We start from the raw sequence: 19,341 nt of genomic DNA on the forward strand, positions 1-19,341 counted from the left end.
GGTGTAAAAAGGTATTTAAATAACATTTTGGCTGAATATTATGTCACTAAATTATCTTTTTGAGCTCTATCTGATGGTCAAGAGGAAAAAAATGACTTTTATTTGAAAAAAGAAACAGTTTATTTATGGTTTTCATATAGAAATGATTAAAAAAAATGTATTTTGTTCTGCTCAGAAATGGTGGGAAAATATTTCTTCCACCTCAATCTCAACTACAATGTAAAAACATAAACATAAAAATGACATGAGACACATTACAAATCAAATAACTAACTAAAATAATCATTTTAATTCCTTGAAGCTTCATTAAACTCTTGGGAGCTGATCGTCGTGAACAGCCTGAACTGTTGAGAATAATGAAACGAGACACTTGGTGTCTTGGTGTCTAATCTCCGGTTGTCAGTCTCAATAGAGAGAAGTCTGATGTTGCTCCTGATCATTAGAGGTTTACAGTTTTACCATTGTGCTCAACATGTTGGCAAAGAGCCTCATTCATGCACATGCGGGGCCCTGCCTCGTGTGAACAGGACGCATCGTGGAAAGGTTTAGGAATTTTCTGCTTCACGATGTGAGTTATGAGGATTGTTTTTAGTTTCTGCCAAAACTCTAATGGTTCTCTAAAGAAAAATCAGATGCCCTCTCATAAACAAGGTTTCAATCATTGAGTGTAAATCTGAAACACTTTGTATTTGTCATTTGTGGATTACTTTGGAAGTTTAGTATGAAACTGTTAAACTTGAATGCATAGAGTTTAAAATAGCAGCAGGCTCTGTCTTTTTTTCTTCTTCTTTTGGTCGAATGTAAAACAAAACCTACAGCAAAGCAAGAAATCAATCTGAAATAATTAATAATAAAAAAGTATAGCTACCATTGAGATGTTCCACATTAAGGCTGGGTTGGCGCAGGGATACAGTATAATACTTTTACTGCTCTCACATTCACAAATTAGCATCATAAACCAACACAATATTCTTTGAGTGGTTATCAGGAGCTGAAGCATGGGATGTTAATTTCACTGACTAAATGCTGGTGCAGTTGGTCTATGCATGGGAATAAGTCTGACAGCTTCCACCTCCACAACAATAACAGAGAGCCATGCAACTCCAACCTACAACTGATAAGAAACTTCTCACCAGCACTTTGCTTACAGGCAGTTTATTACATATAAATACTGTGATTTCACATAGGAATTTGGCTCGAAGGTCCATATACACGTGGACATATACACGTTTTGCATATGCAATAATAAAAAGGAATAAAAAGTAGCAATTCAAATGATGAAAAGACATTATGTTTAAGATATAAATAATTAAAGATATGACAAATCTAAAAGTTCAAACAGAAGTCAAAGTACTCTTAAGACAGAGATAGCTTTGTCCTGATCCATATTCACTAAAACTCTCCATTTAACCCAGTGTTGGCCCAGGAAGAGGATCACAGTCTGTTGTGGGGATCCCTGACATGGCAAAGTTTGGGAACCCCCTGCCTTGGTGTAAACACACAACTCGGTTTGTGGCACTGATGCACGATCAGGTCTGAGCTGCTGACATCACCGACAGGGAGAGGAGTGTTGGGCCACCCCAAAGAGGCTTTCAAACATTATTTTCCGCCCTCCTGCCCATAGATCTTCCTGGTTTTGCATAAACGGCCAATTACCTTGTCAGTAAGCTGATCTGAGGCTCGGCGCATCCTCTCGTCCCCTATTCATTTTACCGTAACGCGCAAATATAAACAGGCCTAATAGCAGCTACACTCGCACTGTTCTCGTCCCCGGTACCGTTATTGATATGGCCTAGAATTCACACAATTGATTTTTATGCTTCCCTCTAGCCACCTTGTGCAGTTGAGAGATATCTTTATTCGCACAGAAAGTGAAATAAGTGCGTAATAAAACGGTGATATATTAAATTCGTTTTTCCCCGTGTCGCGGTTTTATTATGAGCCATTTTTCATCTTTATTGAATTGAGACCCTGGCGATCCGCGTCGTCGCTTCGGGCGGAGAAAGGTTAAATAATTTGTGCAAATCAGCGACGCGCGCGTTTCACATTTGGCCTCATGATGTGACTCCACCTGCTATTTATTTGTTTAATTATCTATCTATCTATCTATCTATCTATCTATCTATCTATCTATCTATCGTTTACATTTCATTACTCTGTGATACTGTGGGTTGGACTGGGCCTATCAATGGCTTTAAATCAGGCCCCTATACTCTTGATACTCTGCGCACTTCCTGTCAATGTCAGTGGATTTATTGCTTCATTGTGTGTAACAGTGCAACAGCTTATTGCTTCAGCCCGGCTCGTGCACATAAATCTGATCCAGTATTCGCTGTATCCTGTAGGAGAACCGTGCACTGACGTAACCCGCCTTTAAAAATAAATAAATAAATAAAACATAGACATGGGGATACCAGTCAGGCCCCATTCTCCAGCACGATCCGCACCGCGCGTTTTCGTCTTATCCTCGATAAGTCTTCATTGATCCCAACATTGGTGGGTTCTCCTGTGTACCAGGAAGCTCCAGGAGAGGGGGGGGGGGGGGCGACACTATAGAGTCTGATGGTATCTCATGGGTGAATATGTGGTTGATTTAACTGCACACACCATAGGACACCCATAATTCATTGCTACCTCGAAGTGCTCACCTGCTGTCAAGTCCTGTACCAAATCATGCCCAACAGCAGGAGAGAGAGAGAGAGAGAGAGAGAGAGAGAGAGAGAGAGAGAGTTGCTAAACAAAATCCTATAAAGTAGAGGAGGGATCTCTGGAGGCCTGGGAATTTTTTTTTTTTAAATTTAAAAATTTAAAAGAAAAAACAAACCTTTAACTTAGCAAGACGCTCAGAGAAGATGGACACATAAACATTTATTGCATTATTATTAGTGTTTCCAGTGATAAACTTATTTTTGAAAAACAAACCATAATAAATAAATAAATAAATAAAATTTGGTGTGTCCAGTAAAAATCTGGTTTTAATGTGGTGACACTTCAGAAAATGTATATAAATGGTCCTGCCTACTTTTTGAACCACACAATTTTAATTTAAAACTATAGAGTAATGTATCAGACATGAGACCAAACTGTGTAATGTGGACATTCTTCTATAATCTCAAATATGTAAGCGAGTTTTATTGCGAAACAGTTTGTAAAGCGTTTAACTCGGGCCTCAGCGCCACTAAAAGACACGAACCCTCCTGTTTAAAACCAGAAAAGCTGCAGAATATTAAAAAAAAAAAAAAAAGCTGCGGTTTCTTTAAGACATCCGAGCAAAACAACTGTCCTGCCGGGGAGGGAGGGAGGGAGAGGGAGAGGGAGGGAGTGGAGGGAGGTTTGGCTGGATGACCGAATGGCAGCTTTTACGCAGAGGGTTGTCTCACCTGCTGAAACGCACTTCACCATTCAGCACAACAGAGCCATCTTTCGCTCTCACCTCCAATTAATATCCAGCCTGCGAGGTCAGCGCTTCCTTTTCGCCTCTTCGGGTTTTTGTTTTGTTTTGTCTGCTGCTTTATTTTGATGCAACGAGCTCGGGTATCCTACCATGCTCCCTGCGTATGGATCGTCTCTGCCAGAGTAGGCGAACAAAGCGCATCGAGCCCCTCCAGAGAACTGCCTCCCCTCCAAAAAACAATCACGGATTTTTGTCTGTAAGTACTCAGGATAACCACTCTGCGTCTTCGGCTGCGTTTTCTTCTTGTTAGGCTTCCTTGTGTCTAGTTCGCGGGGAGAGAGCACGCTGTTAAAGATGGATCCGCTCTTTCTTTGCCCGACGGATAGGCACTTAATTTAGGGAACACTCGACCCCGCTGTTGGACAGAAATAATGGCAAGATTTTGGATAGCGCCGGACACGTTATTGGTTTCCTGGGAGTAGAACAGGCCTGTGTCGATGCTTGAAAACAAAAAACAGTCCAGTACTGCTGTAAACACACAAACATTTCTTTCTTCAAAGGCGTGAATTACCAGATGACAAAAACACATCCCTGTTCTGATAAAACACACTGACAAACACATAAACCGATAAAATTATGGAGCACACCGGGATCGAGGAGGTGAACCAGACGCACCAGCAGCAGCATGAGCCCATCAGCTTCGGGATCGACCAAATCCTGAACAGCTCGGACCAGTCCAGCGGCTGCATGCTGCCCAACCGGACCGGCGACCCGGATTACGCGCTGGCCTCCAACGTCTACAGCAACGGGTACAACAGCGTCTACAACCCGGCCTGCTCCATGGCGGCGGCGGCAGGACTGGCCGGCTCCTACAACGTCAACATGAACATGAACGTCAGTATGAACATGAACATGAACGTTAACGTGAACTCGGGAGGCGCCGGTGGCGTGATCCGGGTGCCGGCGCACAGACCCATGCCACCTCCGCCACCACCGCCCGCCGCCGCTGCGCCGCATCCGCCCCCTTCGACGCATCCGCCGGGCATCGGACCGGGCATCCCCTCGGTGCCCGGGATGGGGATGGGGAATGCGGCAAACTTCACCTTCCCGTGGATGGAGAGCAGTAGGAGGTTTGCCAAAGACAGACTAACAGGTAAAAAGAGTTTCCTCGTGCTACCGCAACACCTGTAGGCTGATTTGTCCCATTAAAACAGAGGAGTCCTATATAATCTACAGAACACCTTCATGTACCTTCACCTGCATTTCACGCTCTAATAATGAGCCAAACACTCACAGAGTAGTACTAGTATTAGTGTATATTTCCCTCATGGCCGTGCAGGTTTGAATTGTGATTTTTCTGACATTTGTGTTTAAATCAGACCCTGAAGGATCAGGTGTAAGGAGACTAATAGCTCCACAAAGTGAGGCTGGTGATTTCATCTTTAGGTTGTAATGTATCTATAACGAATCGTATATGCACACACACGCACAGAGTCGGTTTTATTATGCTGGAAGGGCAGCCTGACAAACGAGTGGAGAAATTGACATGGACATGCTGATGAATCAGTATTGGACCATCACTCTCCATTTACAGCGGATGACGGATAACGACGTCCCCCGTTTTTTTTTTTTTTTTCATGAGGATGAATGATTTTTTTTTTTCCTCTGTGAGCCAATCGAGAGAACAGGAAGATGAGTCGTAACAGTAACAACATATGGCAGGTTAAAATCTCTATAACAGTGGATAATTACAGTATATTACCTATTATTATTATTATTATTATTATTATGCTTTCATAGCGTTTAGAATTTATAGTGGATGAGTCTTTTTAATCCACATTTTTTAAATTCTAACATAACATTGCATACTAAAATGCGATTTATTTAAAAAGAAAAAAGGTGTACACATAATTAATCTGCAAAATTCACATTTAGTTATTACTATTAAAGAGTTCACATTCCGTTGCTTCGCTTTCATTGGACTCATGAAGTTCAGGCTGAGGATTTGGTCAACCCGTTATTTTTCTGTTGTCTAAAATTACTGTTTCTTTCTCTGTTAGCTTGTGAATTTAAAGGGAATGCAAAAATAACTTACAGTACATTATTAATAAATTCCATGACACTACAATAATACAATCTTAGTAGATTCTAGATAGTTTATTTTTGATTTAATAGCCCTTGGATTTTCTTTTCCTCTTTTTTTGAATAAGATAAAAAACAAAAAAAACAAAACAAATAATGTTTTTTCAATTAATAATGAACAGAAATAAAGAAACTAGGATGCATAATTATTTCATTATTATTTTATAATTTTTTATAAGGCAGTCTAGTTCTACTGTCTATAGTGCAAATAATCTTCGTTAAATATCCTCAGGTTCATATTTTACATGCTATTGTTTTGTATTAGTTCACAGCATTTTTATGCATTCTTAGTATTTTTGTATCTTACCTGTAAAACCAAATAATAACGTTTTTTTATTATTATTATTCAAATAGGCGTTTACAGCCTCAGAGACAAAAAAAACATTTTTTTAATGTATTAGTTTAGTTTTACAGGAACATATTGATCACATTGATGAACAGAACTAATAAAGTACCAGTGTCAGACAAAAGGTTCATTGTCAACTGTTCCCCTGGCTCGATGTTAAACCAGCCTTTCTTTGCATATACATTTACATAAAGATTACTGGTGTGACAAAAGCATTAAACTACATGTAACTTTAAAAAAAAAAAAAAAAACTTATTCCTTTTGTTTTTGTAAAAAGAAAAAAGTCAACCTGCAGAGTTATTTCTGCTGTAAACAGACTTTTCATAATCTATTATTGTATGTAGGTTATGGTAGTTTATTTATTTATTTTCCTATTTTGAAGGGGGTGGTTCCTGTGTTGTTGTTTTTTTCTCATGACCTCACCGTTATGAAGATGAAAATGAAGAACACCATGGATTATTTGCGCACCCTTAGCCCCTCACCCACCTCTCCACGCATTAAATATTCACTGTTCCGTTCTTTCGAGCTGATTAATTATTCAAAACCGGGGGACGATATGTCAACTGCAAAAAGATACAGTGTAAATAGGCTTATCAATTTTACTCATAGTCACCGAGGGCCTCTCGTTTAATTTCTCTCTCAGCTTTGTGTCGCTGTAATTATTTCGCAGCTTATATCTTTCCACTGTATTGATCAGCCAAAGATCAGCAGCAGCAGCAGCAGCAGCAGCAGCTACACACACACCCACACACACACACACACGCACACACCTAACACACACACACACGCGTGCGCGCTATCCAGATTTAGCCTGCTCTGTTTTCTATAAAAGGCCGTAAATCAAAAAGACTATCATCTGTCCTGATGGGCAGAGAACCATTTTAAATGTTTCTCTCTGCTTCTTGTTTTTCTCGTCGCTTTCCAAGTTGAAACGCGAGGAGAGAAAACCAAAAAAAAAAAAATAAAAACCGTCCTCTCAGCTTCAAACAGCCCAACGTGCTGCTGCCAAAGGCTCCTCAGCCCTGGCAGCCATGGGGGACGTGTTTTTTTTTTAGCTTGGATGTAAAATTGCACAATAGATTTTTCTAATTTTTCACACTGACATGAGTCATGAGTCCGTGTGGCTCAAATTCACGTCGCAGTCTAAATCATTGAGGAGTTGTGTCAGACTGACGCGATGGATTAAGGTTTGGGGTGTTAAAGGCATTATTTAATCCAGGTCTGAAAATAAGACTTGTTTATATCGACAGGGCTCATGTTGATCACCAGCTCCTCTGTTCAGGGCTTATGGGCTTAAACTTATTCACCACTAATTTGACACTATAATTCTTGTTCTTATTATTATTATAGTACAGTAATTATTAGTATAGTAGTGTAGTAGTAGTAAAGCATAATTGTTGCGGTGTAACAGCAGTGTTATTTCTCTGTGTGTCCTAAAGAAAAGAAAAAGGACTTGATTTTACTTTATTATAGAAGTTATTTTTTAGTTAGATCTATTTTTAAATCTGCTCAATGCTCAGCAAAGGATTTTGATTAAATAAAAACACATAAATCAAACAAAAATGATGAATTAAATTAAAACAGTAAATGAAGTAGCCAAGTTTTATAATAATGATTTTTAATACCTTGAAACAAAAAATAAATAAATAAATGTGGACAAACACGGATATTTGCTAATGACCAAATGGCTGCCGACGGCCAAATCTAGTAATCCAGTAATTTAAAGGATGTTCTAGAATAATAATACTTCTAATACTAATCATAATAATAATAATAATAATAATAATAATAATAACAACAGGCGATAATGTGGATCGTTTGGGCATCTTTGCAATAAACAGCATGCAGCACGTGTAGCTCTACAGGCCGCGTAGCACCAATAAAAAACATAATTAAACCTTTTTTTTCTCCTGTAAATCTCTGTCTGGGTTTTAATGGCAGCAGAGCAGAAAAATGTGAGTTTATTTCCGTGTTGGACCCGCTCCTGTCCTTGTGCGTTTCCAGCTGTCCTGGTTCTCGCTGTGACAGAAGACAGTCTCCCTGCCTTTTGTCCCGTATAGTGTAATAAATAGCAATATATGTTCATGTTATATTTCAATATCCCCTTTAGAATCCTTCACGGATATATTTATTAGATTGCTACAAAGGTAATATCCGCAGTGGGGAAGGGAGGCGCTGTCACCGAGAAGTATTATTAAGTATAAGTGGTTTTATTATGGGAAACATATTCTCCACGGTAGCATTTTATTTTTTGATATGCTTATGCTAAATTGTATTACCCAGGCAGCAGATTTAGCATTCCAGCCCATTTTCTTTTTTATTTGACGGAGGTGAAACAAGAAATCACATGATTTTTGTTTTAATTTTTTTTTTTTTTTTTTTTAAAAAGGGAACAAGATTTTTTCCGTCTTTTTAAATACAGTAAATGATTGTTTGAACAACACATGACCTCCACCCGTGTGAATAGGATTTTCCACATCCATTACACAGCTTCATTAACTCTTTAACTGTTTTCCAGACTGTTCAGGAAAACTATTAATACTCAGGAAAAATAATTAAGTATTACAGCAATATTTAATAATTGATTTTACACTGTATAGTAAATGCTCAGGACTAAAGATGCAAACTTTTCACCACAATCACTATTCAGTTCACTGGATTTAGACTCAACATGCAGGAACAATACATCATCAATGGAAAGTTTGCTCCATAAGCTGCCTTTAATATTTCTGTGTGGACTTTTAACGCACAATTTGGATAAATTTCTTTATCTTATTTCAAAGTGGCATTAATTGTCTTCTGTACCTTTCGTATTGTACATATTATTTTTCCCTACAATACTGTGGGGCCTGGTTATTTTACAGTGACAGAAGAGGCTTTTATGAACAGATCTGACACAGGAATATTCTGAATCGGGTTTATTTTGATTCATGTTATTTCATTAGGACTGATGCAGTTGAGCAGGGACAGTCTTTCAATTTAGATGTCGGTTTAAAAGCCAAGCCAGTGCTGGACTACAAGACCTCAAACATTACATCATTGTTGTTCTGTTTATATATATTTATATATATATATATATATATATATGCACATCAGTTACAGCCCCAGTAATAATAGAAAGAAAGAAATCTGAGGGCGTATCTGATCGCTGAGCAGTCTTAGGCTTACACCCTCAGTCAAAACATTAAACGTGACTGATGCAACATCCAAAGCATCTCAGTATCATATATTTACCAGTGTTTAGCACATTGTAAGGTGAAGCCTTGCTGCAGTTGGCAGGTCCAGAGGGCTCCTGCTGCATGTTGGGTTGCCTCTGAACGTGCTTCTATGTGCCTGGTCCATTAGTTAGCCTACAGATGGCCTGAAATAGCCATCTAATGCAGTATTATTCAGCCAGACCTGCCGCTGGGAGCAACAACAGGCCTGCTCGCATACTCAGCGTGTAACCCATAAGGCTACACATAGTTTTGGGCAATGAGAAGCCAATCAAAAGGAAACAGCTGCTTAAATGTAGATATTATGGAAATACCGTAGAATGGTCTTCATAAGAAGCTGGAGATTTAAAAACATACCATGCAGTGCAATAAGGTCCCCCATAAATTCACTATTAAGGGCCACAAAGGTGCTACAGTCCAGTGTGAGCACCTATAGGAATATTATAGAAACATAATATAAATAAATTCACTATAAACTCATGATTAAATACCATAGATGCCTGTGTAAGTCCCAAAAGGAATATTAAAAGGATACAATTACCATTTTACTATTATTGAGCATCAGAGCAACACATAATGTGAAACCTGATAATAATGTTATATTACCAGAGGAGATTAAAAATAATAATGAGAAGAAGAGGGGGAAAAAAGAAAAGGTCACTATAAAAGTAGAAAAGACAATAAAAGGTTGTGAGTTTTCATTTCAGGCTCTAAATCTGCATCGCTAATTTACACCCAGGTAACGTTAACTTTGTGCGACCTACTGTAACTGCACATTGCAGCTATTTATCTTTACTTTGCAAATCATTTGCTCGCGTACGCCTCAATTTGCCACTCGTGTTCAGCACCATCAGGGGATGTCGGCAGCTCCCTGGAAACGACTGCGGAGCGCATAATAGCTTCATGTTCCATTTTCCATCCAAATTGTCATCGTCTGTGTGGCAAATGAATTTTCAGGTCGCTGAAACTCTGAGAGCAGCAGCAGCAGCAGCAGCAGCAGCAGCAGAAGCAGCAGCGGTAGCAGCACGTGGCCCTCGGGGGACACCTATGCAGATGTTTTCATATTCATTTTGGCTCCTGGTGAGCTTTTCTGACAAAACAAAAACAAATAAACACCCTGTAAGACAGCAGGCAAAACAGCTTGCTGGGGAGGAATGACACAAAGATACAGAGAGAGAGAGAGAGAGAGAGAGAGAGAGAGAAAAAGAGAGAGACAGAGTTGTTGTTGATTTCCATTCTGCCTCAAAATGCGAATGCAGCTGGGGAGTGGATCTATGGCCAAAAACGATCTCATTACATTTATTGATCTTCTGTTTACCCATAGCTGACAAAATAGACAGGATTCATAGATATTTTATGATGCCGAGGATAAGTTGTTATTAATACCCAGATATATGAAAGTGAACCACCAGGCAGTGAGGCACAGATGGAAGAAAAAACACAATACAGACTCTTACAATGACTGTGTCCAATTTATAAATTTGAACAGACACAATGACAAAGCAACTGGAACGACACAAAACAGTCAAGTCAATACATGTAGCCCTGTACATGCATGATCAGTCATGTGAGGTTATCGTTACAAGCTTAAAGGACAAATGTTTGATTTCTGTATGGAAGATATTTTGTGCAAAAATTGAATATGTTTTAATTTGACTGGACTGATGGCAGAAATTTTATTCTACAAAATTGTACTTTGTTATGTTAAGTCTGTGAATAGTAATTTTATTGTCTGAAGTAGGTTAACATTATCAAAGTGGTTATTTAATCATATTTTGACCTTCATCATCTTATCATCAGATGACCCTGACTGCCTGTTTCTGATTTGCTGACTAGTATGTGCTTGATTTATCTTAGTAATCCTGCTAGATGTCACTTATTTTTCCAAATGGAAGGTACCTCTTTTTCTTTTTTTAAAGTGAAACCTCTCCAAATGCTAACTTAAGAGACTAGCAGTAAATAACATTAAAGTAGCCTCTGTTCATCACTCAGGCCTCATCATGTGATTAGCTCCTATGCGTCGGTGCCTGCCCGGCAGCAGCTGCTGCTGCTGCTGCTGTGCTCCAGATGTGGGACCTTACTGTGTCTCCCTTTCCTTTAGGGGAGCAGGCAGAGGAGAGCCGAGCTGGAGAGGCCACAGGGGGCCCGGGGGCCGCCGGGTCCCTCTGTCCTCTCCCCAAGGGAGACATCGGCAGGGTCCCTGTCTGGAGCACTGTGGAGACATTAGCCAAATGCTATTACCCCGAGCTCGCTCACCTGCGAGACGGCAATGGCCTTCTAGCAGACTATCCTTTCCCAAAGGGGGGTTGCCCAGGTGAGTCACCCCCTCCCTCTACCAACCGCCTCCCTTACCTCACTCATTTGTGTCACAGCTGATTTTTAAGTGCATCCCTCTCGTGTGCTCTGCAAAGAGTTTTTTATTAATGCCACTTACACTTTGAAATGTTTCTGTCTCTGTGAAAATGTATTGCAGAAGTTTAAATTTAGATTCGTACTAATCTTTTAATTCTAAAAAAGCCAATTTATCACCAGCTGCAAGAAATGTCTTAATTTGAGTTATTATATATTTGCATATCCCAGCTTTCAAAATGTCCCTCTATGACTTTTCCTTTGACTTCCTGTCTGTAAAGTTCATTGCGCTGTTTGGTTTTCAAAAATGTGGCAGGGGAATTGTAGTGGAAATTACATTTATCTCCTTCACTTGGCAGCTCCTGGGTCTTCTGTTAGACTCCCTGACAAAACACACTGGTTTTTCAAGTTGAAACAAACTGGAAATTAATTCTATTTAACCAAGGATTGTGTTTATAACATGAGTGTGTACAAACAAAACCTCAAGGGAAATAAGTTTATTCTTTAAAAGCACAGATCACTGCAGTTTAGAAATGGAAATAACCACTGAAACTAACAAACATTCATCTTAAGCCCAAAGATGAACGTCCAAACACCTCAATTACTCAGTCACCTTATTGCTAATGCTAACACTGACTTTTTTAAGAATGATGTGTATAACGTCTAAAGCTCCAATCAACTAAATACACAATGCTTCATGAATAACTAAACCAAACTAGCTAAAGTCAAATAAATTCCTTTTTTTTTCTGCATTTCCAGCAGCCCTCTCGCCCTTCTCTGTGACCCGTCGTATCGGCCACCCTTATCAAAACCGGACGCCGCCCAAGAGGAAAAAGCCTCGCACCTCCTTTAGCCGGGTGCAGATCTGCGAGCTGGAGAAACGATTTCACCGACAGAAATACCTGGCGTCGGCCGAGCGTGCCACCTTGGCCAAGGCCCTGAAGATGACAGACGCACAAGTCAAGACCTGGTTTCAGAACAGACGGACAAAATGGCGGTAAGATTCGTCCCTCCTTAGCATCCTTCAGCTGCGTGAAAGTACAGAATAGTGAAGCCAAAGTGTCATAACTCTCTTCCACATGACATATTTTGCTCATTTTTTCTCCCACATGATCTACTTAGGCAAAACAAACAGGTCCTGGTGGATTTTTCAGAAGCTATTTGTCTTTATGAGCGTGGGATGCTCGCTCAGAAGAGCCACTCCTTCCAAAAATTTGTTGCGCCATAAATCGTCAGCAGTGAATGTGTCTCTGTTTTGCTCTTACGGTCCAAAATGCTCACTTGTGTTTTACTTTAAACACGAGTAAAACGGTCCGCAGCTGAAGCAGTTGTACAACACAACACCTATTTTGCTTAGCTTAGCTGCCAGTCGAGGCCAGTTCACTTGACCAAGCACAATCACTTCTGAGCCTCCTGAAAGGCCTTTTAGAAAATTGCTGTCCAAAGCAATACTGAAACACTCACAGGAGGAATTGACTGCCAAGTCCATAGACAGAAGAGAAAAAAAAAAAACACAAACACACTCCTTCACTTCATTCTAACTGTTGTTTATAGCCATTTGGAAGTAAATGAGTAGGAAATCACATTATGATGCCCTGCCCTTAGTTAAAGGGGCAGGACGCATCTTTCAAAGGCACATTACTAACAGCTACATTACCTAAAGGGTTTTAATGTTTAAATGAGCCTAAAGCTTTTTAGTCAGTTCAGTTCAATTTAATACAGATAGAAAACACTTGAAACTGAACTGTGTTTTTTGCTGGTTCACATTCATGATTGGCTTGTTTGTCTTGAATAAACATTTAATATCGAAATTGGTTTGATAATCCTATTAAAAAAAATGTTTTAAAATCCGCATTTAATCACATCGGTCACAGTAACATAGCTCTGAAAAAAAAAAAACAAGACACATTTTCCTCTACAAGATGTGATAATGATGAATTTGCCTAAAATAAACACAACCAAACTGAACCCAAGACTGAACGGCATGTCACGAGTAACAAGGGAATTGGCTTAACTCGTTTTTCTGATTTCCTAGTTTTGCTGAGATTTATGCCTCTATCCCTGTAGTGTGCACCTGATAGGGTGAGCATGAGGGATGTCTTTGCGTGACGACTACGCTAGTAACAAGAGGATGATCAAATCAACAGGCAGCGAATGAGATTATGATAATGCTGTTAACAATAATGTGTGGCTAATGGATGGAGGTTGGTGTGCATGAAAGAGTGTTTTAGAGGTGTGTTTCTGCCTGTGATTCCTTCCTGCCATTTTTTATTTTGTTGTTGATTTTGACAGCAATTATTTCTCTCTTATGGCTTGTGTTATTAGCAGCACCATAATTTCAAAAGAGCCTAATAAATTCTTCATTCTGCCTTATTCTGTGATGCTGATATGGACCATTCAGAACATTTCCTGTCATACAACAACAGTAATTACCATGCAAAATTCTGTCAGGAGAATTGATTTGAATATTAAAAGAAACTTCAACTCAGGAGAAGAAAAAGATTATGAGCAAAAGCAGCATCTCATCTGCTCTGAATCACAATGAGAGCACAGTTTGAAGCTTGTTAAGTCCTCCCTCTTTTGCACTTATCATCTCAGTTCACTTCTTTATTTATTCTGCAGACTCACTGGATACTTTCCAACACAAGCACCTCAACTCTTCCATTAAAAGGACATATCATTCTAACCGCGCTCGTTTCAGGAAAAACACACATCTGAGCCAGTATTCGTGACAGCAAATGCTGATATCAGCACCTACTGACACAACATACAGGGTGTAAGTTACTGTGAACATATGCTGTGCTGAAAAGAAAAGAAAGAAGAAAAAAAAAAAAACAGATGTAACTTTTCACCTTGAGGCAGGAAGTGTAATGTTCCTCCTCCTCCCCCTGCGTTAGTCACGTTCCCCCCACCAACACCTGTCACTCATCTTGATCAGCTGTCATTCAGCCTGAAGCTAAAGTGACTAGCACCAGAATGTAATAAACATACGGTAAAAGCAGCCAATTTGCAAATGAACAAGATTCATTGGTAAATTTTCTGAGACACTTGTCATTGATTTTTCATTTCTCCACCTTTTCTTTGCTTGATTTCTTCTTTGCTTTTGCTTCCCCGTTTAGTGGCTGATGCAGTTACATTGATAGTCATGAAACATGTGCTTCCCAAAAAAAGATAAACAACATTGAAAATCCAGTTTCAGACTGCCATCCTATTTATTTCTTGTCATCATAAACTCAGTTGCATGTTGCAGCTTTAATGCAGTGATTTACAACCTTTTCTGCTTTTTGGTTTGTGACCAACAGGTCCACCAACTTGAACCCTCCGATACGACTCATAAGAGCATCTCTGACACAGTGCCCCTATGGCAGCAGACATACCAAACCTTTGTCGTCATGGTTACAATCATAAACACGTGGTTATGTAACGGTCCCAGTTTGGTTTGATATGGCACGATGGTTAAGGAAAAGATTGGAGTTTGGTTTAAAATAAGTACTTCTTTAAGGTTAGATTACCTTCGTTGTCACGGTTACAAATAGGAAACAAACAGCAGCCTCCTGCGTCAAAGTCCTGTATTTTGTTGACCTATTCATGCAGGGCCGCGGGAAGATGTTTTAAGTTGTAGGGGGAAGAGCATTTTAAACCAATCCATTCAATACAACCCATACAAATACAATACAGGCCTACAACAATACTACTACACACACTCAGACCAAAAAAGCAGCAGCAGTAACAACAACAGCAGCCAGAACTATAAACAAGGACTCAGCAATGCTATTGCACAATAATAGCTCACAATAATGCCATAACATTGCAATACACATGTCCAAAAGCCCATTGCGCAGGGCACACAAGAACATATCCAAATAAGCACATTTTTTTCAACAAAGTAATATCAGTGTGAAGTTCAAAGTAAGTGACAACTCAGTATTAAACTGCTCGGCGGCAGCTAACAATAACACACCATCAAATGTATACCTGTATTGTCACTAGCAGGTCCAATAGCTCATTGCGCGCAACACACAAGAACATATCCAAATACGCACTTTTTTTTTTCTCTAACAAAGGTATATCAGTGTGGTGTTCAAAGTAAGTGACAGCTGAATATTAAACTGCTCGGCGGCAGCCTAAACAAAATAACTTACCTTGAGCTGCAGGTCAGGTGCTCCAGTAGTTATAATAATCCAGATGTGGCCATCAGGACGCGCTGGGTCCAGCTCCTCGGGAAGGTGAAGGGGGCACCAAATCGACCGGTTTCCCTCTGCTGCTGCTTCTTCATGCAAAACACACAACTGGTAACAAACTCCGCTTCCGTTTAGCAAACCAACTTGGTGTGAATGCGCGGCTGAAAGTTTCTTTCCCAGAATGTCTGGCTGGAGAGGCTCCTCAAATGCCGCCAAATCAGTCCTAGCTTAACACCTGTTAGCAGCACGCGCCTCAACGGTAGCGGTGCTAATGCTGATACTCTGGCGGCAGTCTCCGTCTCCGAGGAAAAACTACAACCAAACGAAAACGATGCTGTTGGAGCTACTTTCATCTGTGCTCTCTTTAGCTGGTGGTTTGCCAAGAAAAACGCTTTTCCTCCATTTTGATTTTATCCGTCGATTAGCTATCGATGCTACAACCGGAAGTAAAGTTAGGAATCCTACTAATAGAGTTGACATGATCCGCCCTACGCTGCCTCTGATTGGCTAATGATCGTTGCCTTCACTGGTTGGATTGGTTAGGTTTAGGCATGAGCACCTGCAGCACCCCTAGTTCCTGTGGCCATGTTTTCATGCACCCCCAACCTCTTCCTGACGTGAACTTTGTCGCTCTTAATGCGACGTCACCTGACTTCATCCTTTGCTCCCTTCATAATTAATACGGCCACTAGAGGTCGCACAATTAAACGTAAATGGGTCGTAATAAGCTGCTGCCACACACTACATATGGGCTCGTTTTTAAAGGAGGACAGTGTCAGAAAACTAAGCATATACTTAGGACTTACTGTCACTGACTGCACATGTCTACTGGTTGGTTTTAAACTTATAAATATAAATATTTTCTTTGTGTATTCAAATATTTTAGAGGCTTAAAGAAGTAAAACTATCCTAAAAAAGTAAGATTATGGGAATGTTTAAAGAATATGTTCGCGTACCAGACATCATCTTATGACCCCACAGATTTGTCTGCTTGAATATAAACTATATCCTGTGTATTTGAAGTAGGATATGGGACAAACATTGCAAACAATGCTGTTGTATGTGGCATTAATTGATATTGTGTACATGCCCCCATAAAAATCAACATCATATAGATCTTAAATTTTCCTCTGCTCTTCTTTTTCTCTCCATCCACCCAGGAGACAGACTGCGGAGGAGAGAGAGGCAGAGAGGCAACAGGCCAATCGGCTGATGCTGCAGCTTCAGCAGGAAGCTTTCCAGAAGACATTGAGCCAGCCTCTGCAGCCGGACCCACTCTGCCTGCACAACTCCTCCCTCTACGCCCTGCAGAACCTGCAGCCCTGGGCAGAAGACAATAAGGTGACCTCCGTCACCTCCGTGGCATCTGTAGTGTGAGCGTGCGTGTGTATGTGTGTGTGTAGGAGAGAGAGAGAGAGGGAGGGACAGAGGGAGGGATGAAAATGTGTATATCAGATTGTCATCAGTGTGAATGGACAAGAGGGAGGAATCTCTTCTTTCTATTTCTGACGTGGCTGACGTTCAAAAACGCAGTACCATTATGGGATTGTTATAGATACAGGAAAATGATGCTTGCTGGAAAAAAAAATTTTTTTGAATGGACCTTGCCTCCTCCCTCATTGATCGTTACCAGCAATATGGTGGGGGAGCATGTGTAGAGAGAGACAGCTATGTGTTACTGCCAAGACCTACAAAACACTCACTGTATGCGGATTTCACAGCACAGGAGCCGCACTGACTTTGCTGTCTGTCAAAATTAAGCAAGTCTTCAACTGTTATCTTAAATATCTAACGTGTGTTGAGTCATTTTCCTGCCTTACACCAAGTTTCCGCTTTCCCTTCAGCTGTCGGTCTAAAAGAGAGGAGGGCACTTTATCCCTAAGTGCCAGGAAACAAATGGACACCTCTGTACATGCCCAACTATCAAGACTGTCCCCTCTTTTGCCTCTGGATCCCTCACGAGGCGGCAGAGACTGTCTGCCACAAATGGCAAAAAAAAAGACCTCCTGTTTTTCGCTTTTGACTTTGTACAATGTAGTAAATGCATGTTTCAACCCTTTTCTGTGTGCACTCGGAAGTACCATTGAAGTCAGCTGCCGTCGAGGTGGAGCTCCTCCCCGACCGCAGCATTCAAGTGGTAGTGGATTGGAGGAACTCCTGATCACGGATTCCTCATTATGTTCAATTTAAAGGTGTTTTATATTAAATGATATTGTGACTTTTTGAAAAGATGACAAACCTCTCTGTTTTTCTTTGCCTCCTTTTGTCTTGTCAGATTTTTCACACACTGCTACTCTTCGGCGTTTGTCACCATTATGAAAACCATGCAATAATACTTTATGATTTTAGCGGGGAGATAGTTAGCCTCGTGGGATTTAGCTATGATTACACATTAAAGTTTCAAACCACCCAAAGGTAAGATACCATCAGATTGTATCAGAAGGACAGCACAATCATGATATCTTTTTTTTTTTTTATACATAAAAATTGATGACTACAGCTCCCATGAGTGAATGTGAAGCAGGGCATTGCTGAAAAACAGCAAGTGTGCTCAGAAACCCCTCTCCCCCCGGATAAAGAAAAAGAAAGGTTTGGAAAACTGATGCCAGCTCAAATTAGAATGGGAGCGCATGAGAAAGTACGAGATGTGCAGCTGCCAAGTGAAGATTTGAAATGCAGTGCTCCAGGTTTTGCTTATGTTTGTTTTGTTTGTTTATATGTTTTATTCCAGTGATTTCAGGGGAAGACCTCAATGGAAGAATCATTCAGCTATTGGAGGAGGAAACCTAAAAGGATAGTGCAGGTGTTTTTTGAGTTTGACGTTTGAGGCTACGTCCACACTACTACATTTTGATTTGAAAATGACGTTCTAAGACTAAAACGATTTCTGTCCAGATGAGCGTCTCACCATTCAGCAGGAAGCAGATTGTCCACTCTGCGGCTGGTTGGTTGTAGAAAATATTAGGAACTAGGAACAGCAAAGGCAGTTGTAGTGTTAAAATGCAGAATTTTACTGCACAACAGCTGCTAACAAAGACAACAAGGTTCAGCAACGCTTTTAATTTGTTATCCGAGTTATATTCACCACTGGTAGTCAAGGCTGAAGAGCCAATCAGGAGGCAAACTTGGGTGTTTGAAATCATTGTTTCTAAAAGTCTTTGTTTTTGCCCGTCCAGACTTAAACACCACCCTGGAGTTTTCAAACTAAAAGTCTCGGGAGCTTGCAAACTCCAGAGTATAGTGAGGACACCGGGTGTAAACATAAACTGAAATGTATTTGTGCGGATGTAGTTTACAAAACTAGCTGAACTTGCATAGTGTGAAAAGCGACCTTCCCTAGAATGAGATGATCAGTTAAAGTAGAAGCCGTAGCTTTATTCGGTGAAAGTTGCTCTGTTTTTTTGTATCAGCTCTGCATCATGTCACAGTCTGCTTCCTGTCAATCAGCTGACACCTACAGGAGGATGTTGTCTGTCCTCAAGAAATTCCTTGAATGCCTGTCACCTGACATACAACATCATGTGCAGTGGAGGTCAAAGGTCTGAGTCTTTTGGACAACACTGTGTAGATTATTTTATTTAGGTTTTTTTCATCAGGAAAGGAGATTTTTTTTTAAGCAAGTTTTAAATCCCTTTGTGGATGTTCGCTCCCACATCATTTTTTGCCATTATTGTCTTGGTGAATCATGACCACCTAGACACCAGACAGTCGTAA

The 19,341-nt window shown here is 40.3% G+C and overlaps 1 protein-coding gene across 4 annotated transcripts; it reads left to right on the forward strand.

The window, feature by feature from the left end:
* The first annotated feature begins 3,910 nt into the window (after nucleotides 1–3,910).
* tlx2 (T-cell leukemia homeobox 2) lies at nucleotides 3,911–17,838 on the forward strand. 4 transcript variants are annotated; one of them, XM_022760196.1, is made up of 5 exons: nucleotides 3,911–4,547; nucleotides 11,199–11,411; nucleotides 12,206–12,443; nucleotides 16,788–16,968; nucleotides 17,472–17,838. In XM_022760196.1, exons 1-5 carry the CDS (start codon nucleotides 4,031–4,033, stop codon nucleotides 17,481–17,483), a joined length of 1,161 nt encoding a protein of 386 aa, XP_022615917.1. In that variant the 5' UTR covers nucleotides 3,911–4,030; the 3' UTR covers nucleotides 17,484–17,838. The 4 variants fall into 4 exon arrangements, with proteins under 4 accessions (XP_022615917.1, XP_022615918.1, XP_022615916.1 ...); XM_022760197.1 differs by having other exon boundaries at nucleotides 12,209–12,443; XM_022760195.1 differs by lacking the exon at nucleotides 17,472–17,838 and having other exon boundaries at nucleotides 16,788–17,004.
* The last annotated feature ends 1,503 nt before the right edge of the window (nucleotides 17,839–19,341 follow it).

Source organism: Seriola dumerili, unplaced genomic scaffold (assembly GCF_002260705.1).
Source record: "Seriola dumerili isolate Sdu_G_001 unplaced genomic scaffold, Sdu_1.0 BDQW01000331.1, whole genome shotgun sequence".
In the NCBI taxonomy this organism is placed as follows: domain Eukaryota; kingdom Metazoa; phylum Chordata; class Actinopteri; order Carangiformes; family Carangidae; genus Seriola; species Seriola dumerili.

Coding starts and splice junctions, on each gene's coding strand:
- tlx2 (XM_022760195.1), top strand. CDS start 4,031: ATGGAGCACACCGGGATCGAGGAGGTGAACCAGACGCACCAGCAGCAG. Junction 4,548..11,198: donor TGCCAAAGACAGACTAACAG/GTAAAAAGAGTT, acceptor CCTTTCCTTTAG/GGGAGCAGGCAGAGGAGAGC. Junction 12,444..16,787: donor AACAGACGGACAAAATGGCG/GTAAGATTCGTC, acceptor CCATCCACCCAG/GAGACAGACTGCGGAGGAGA.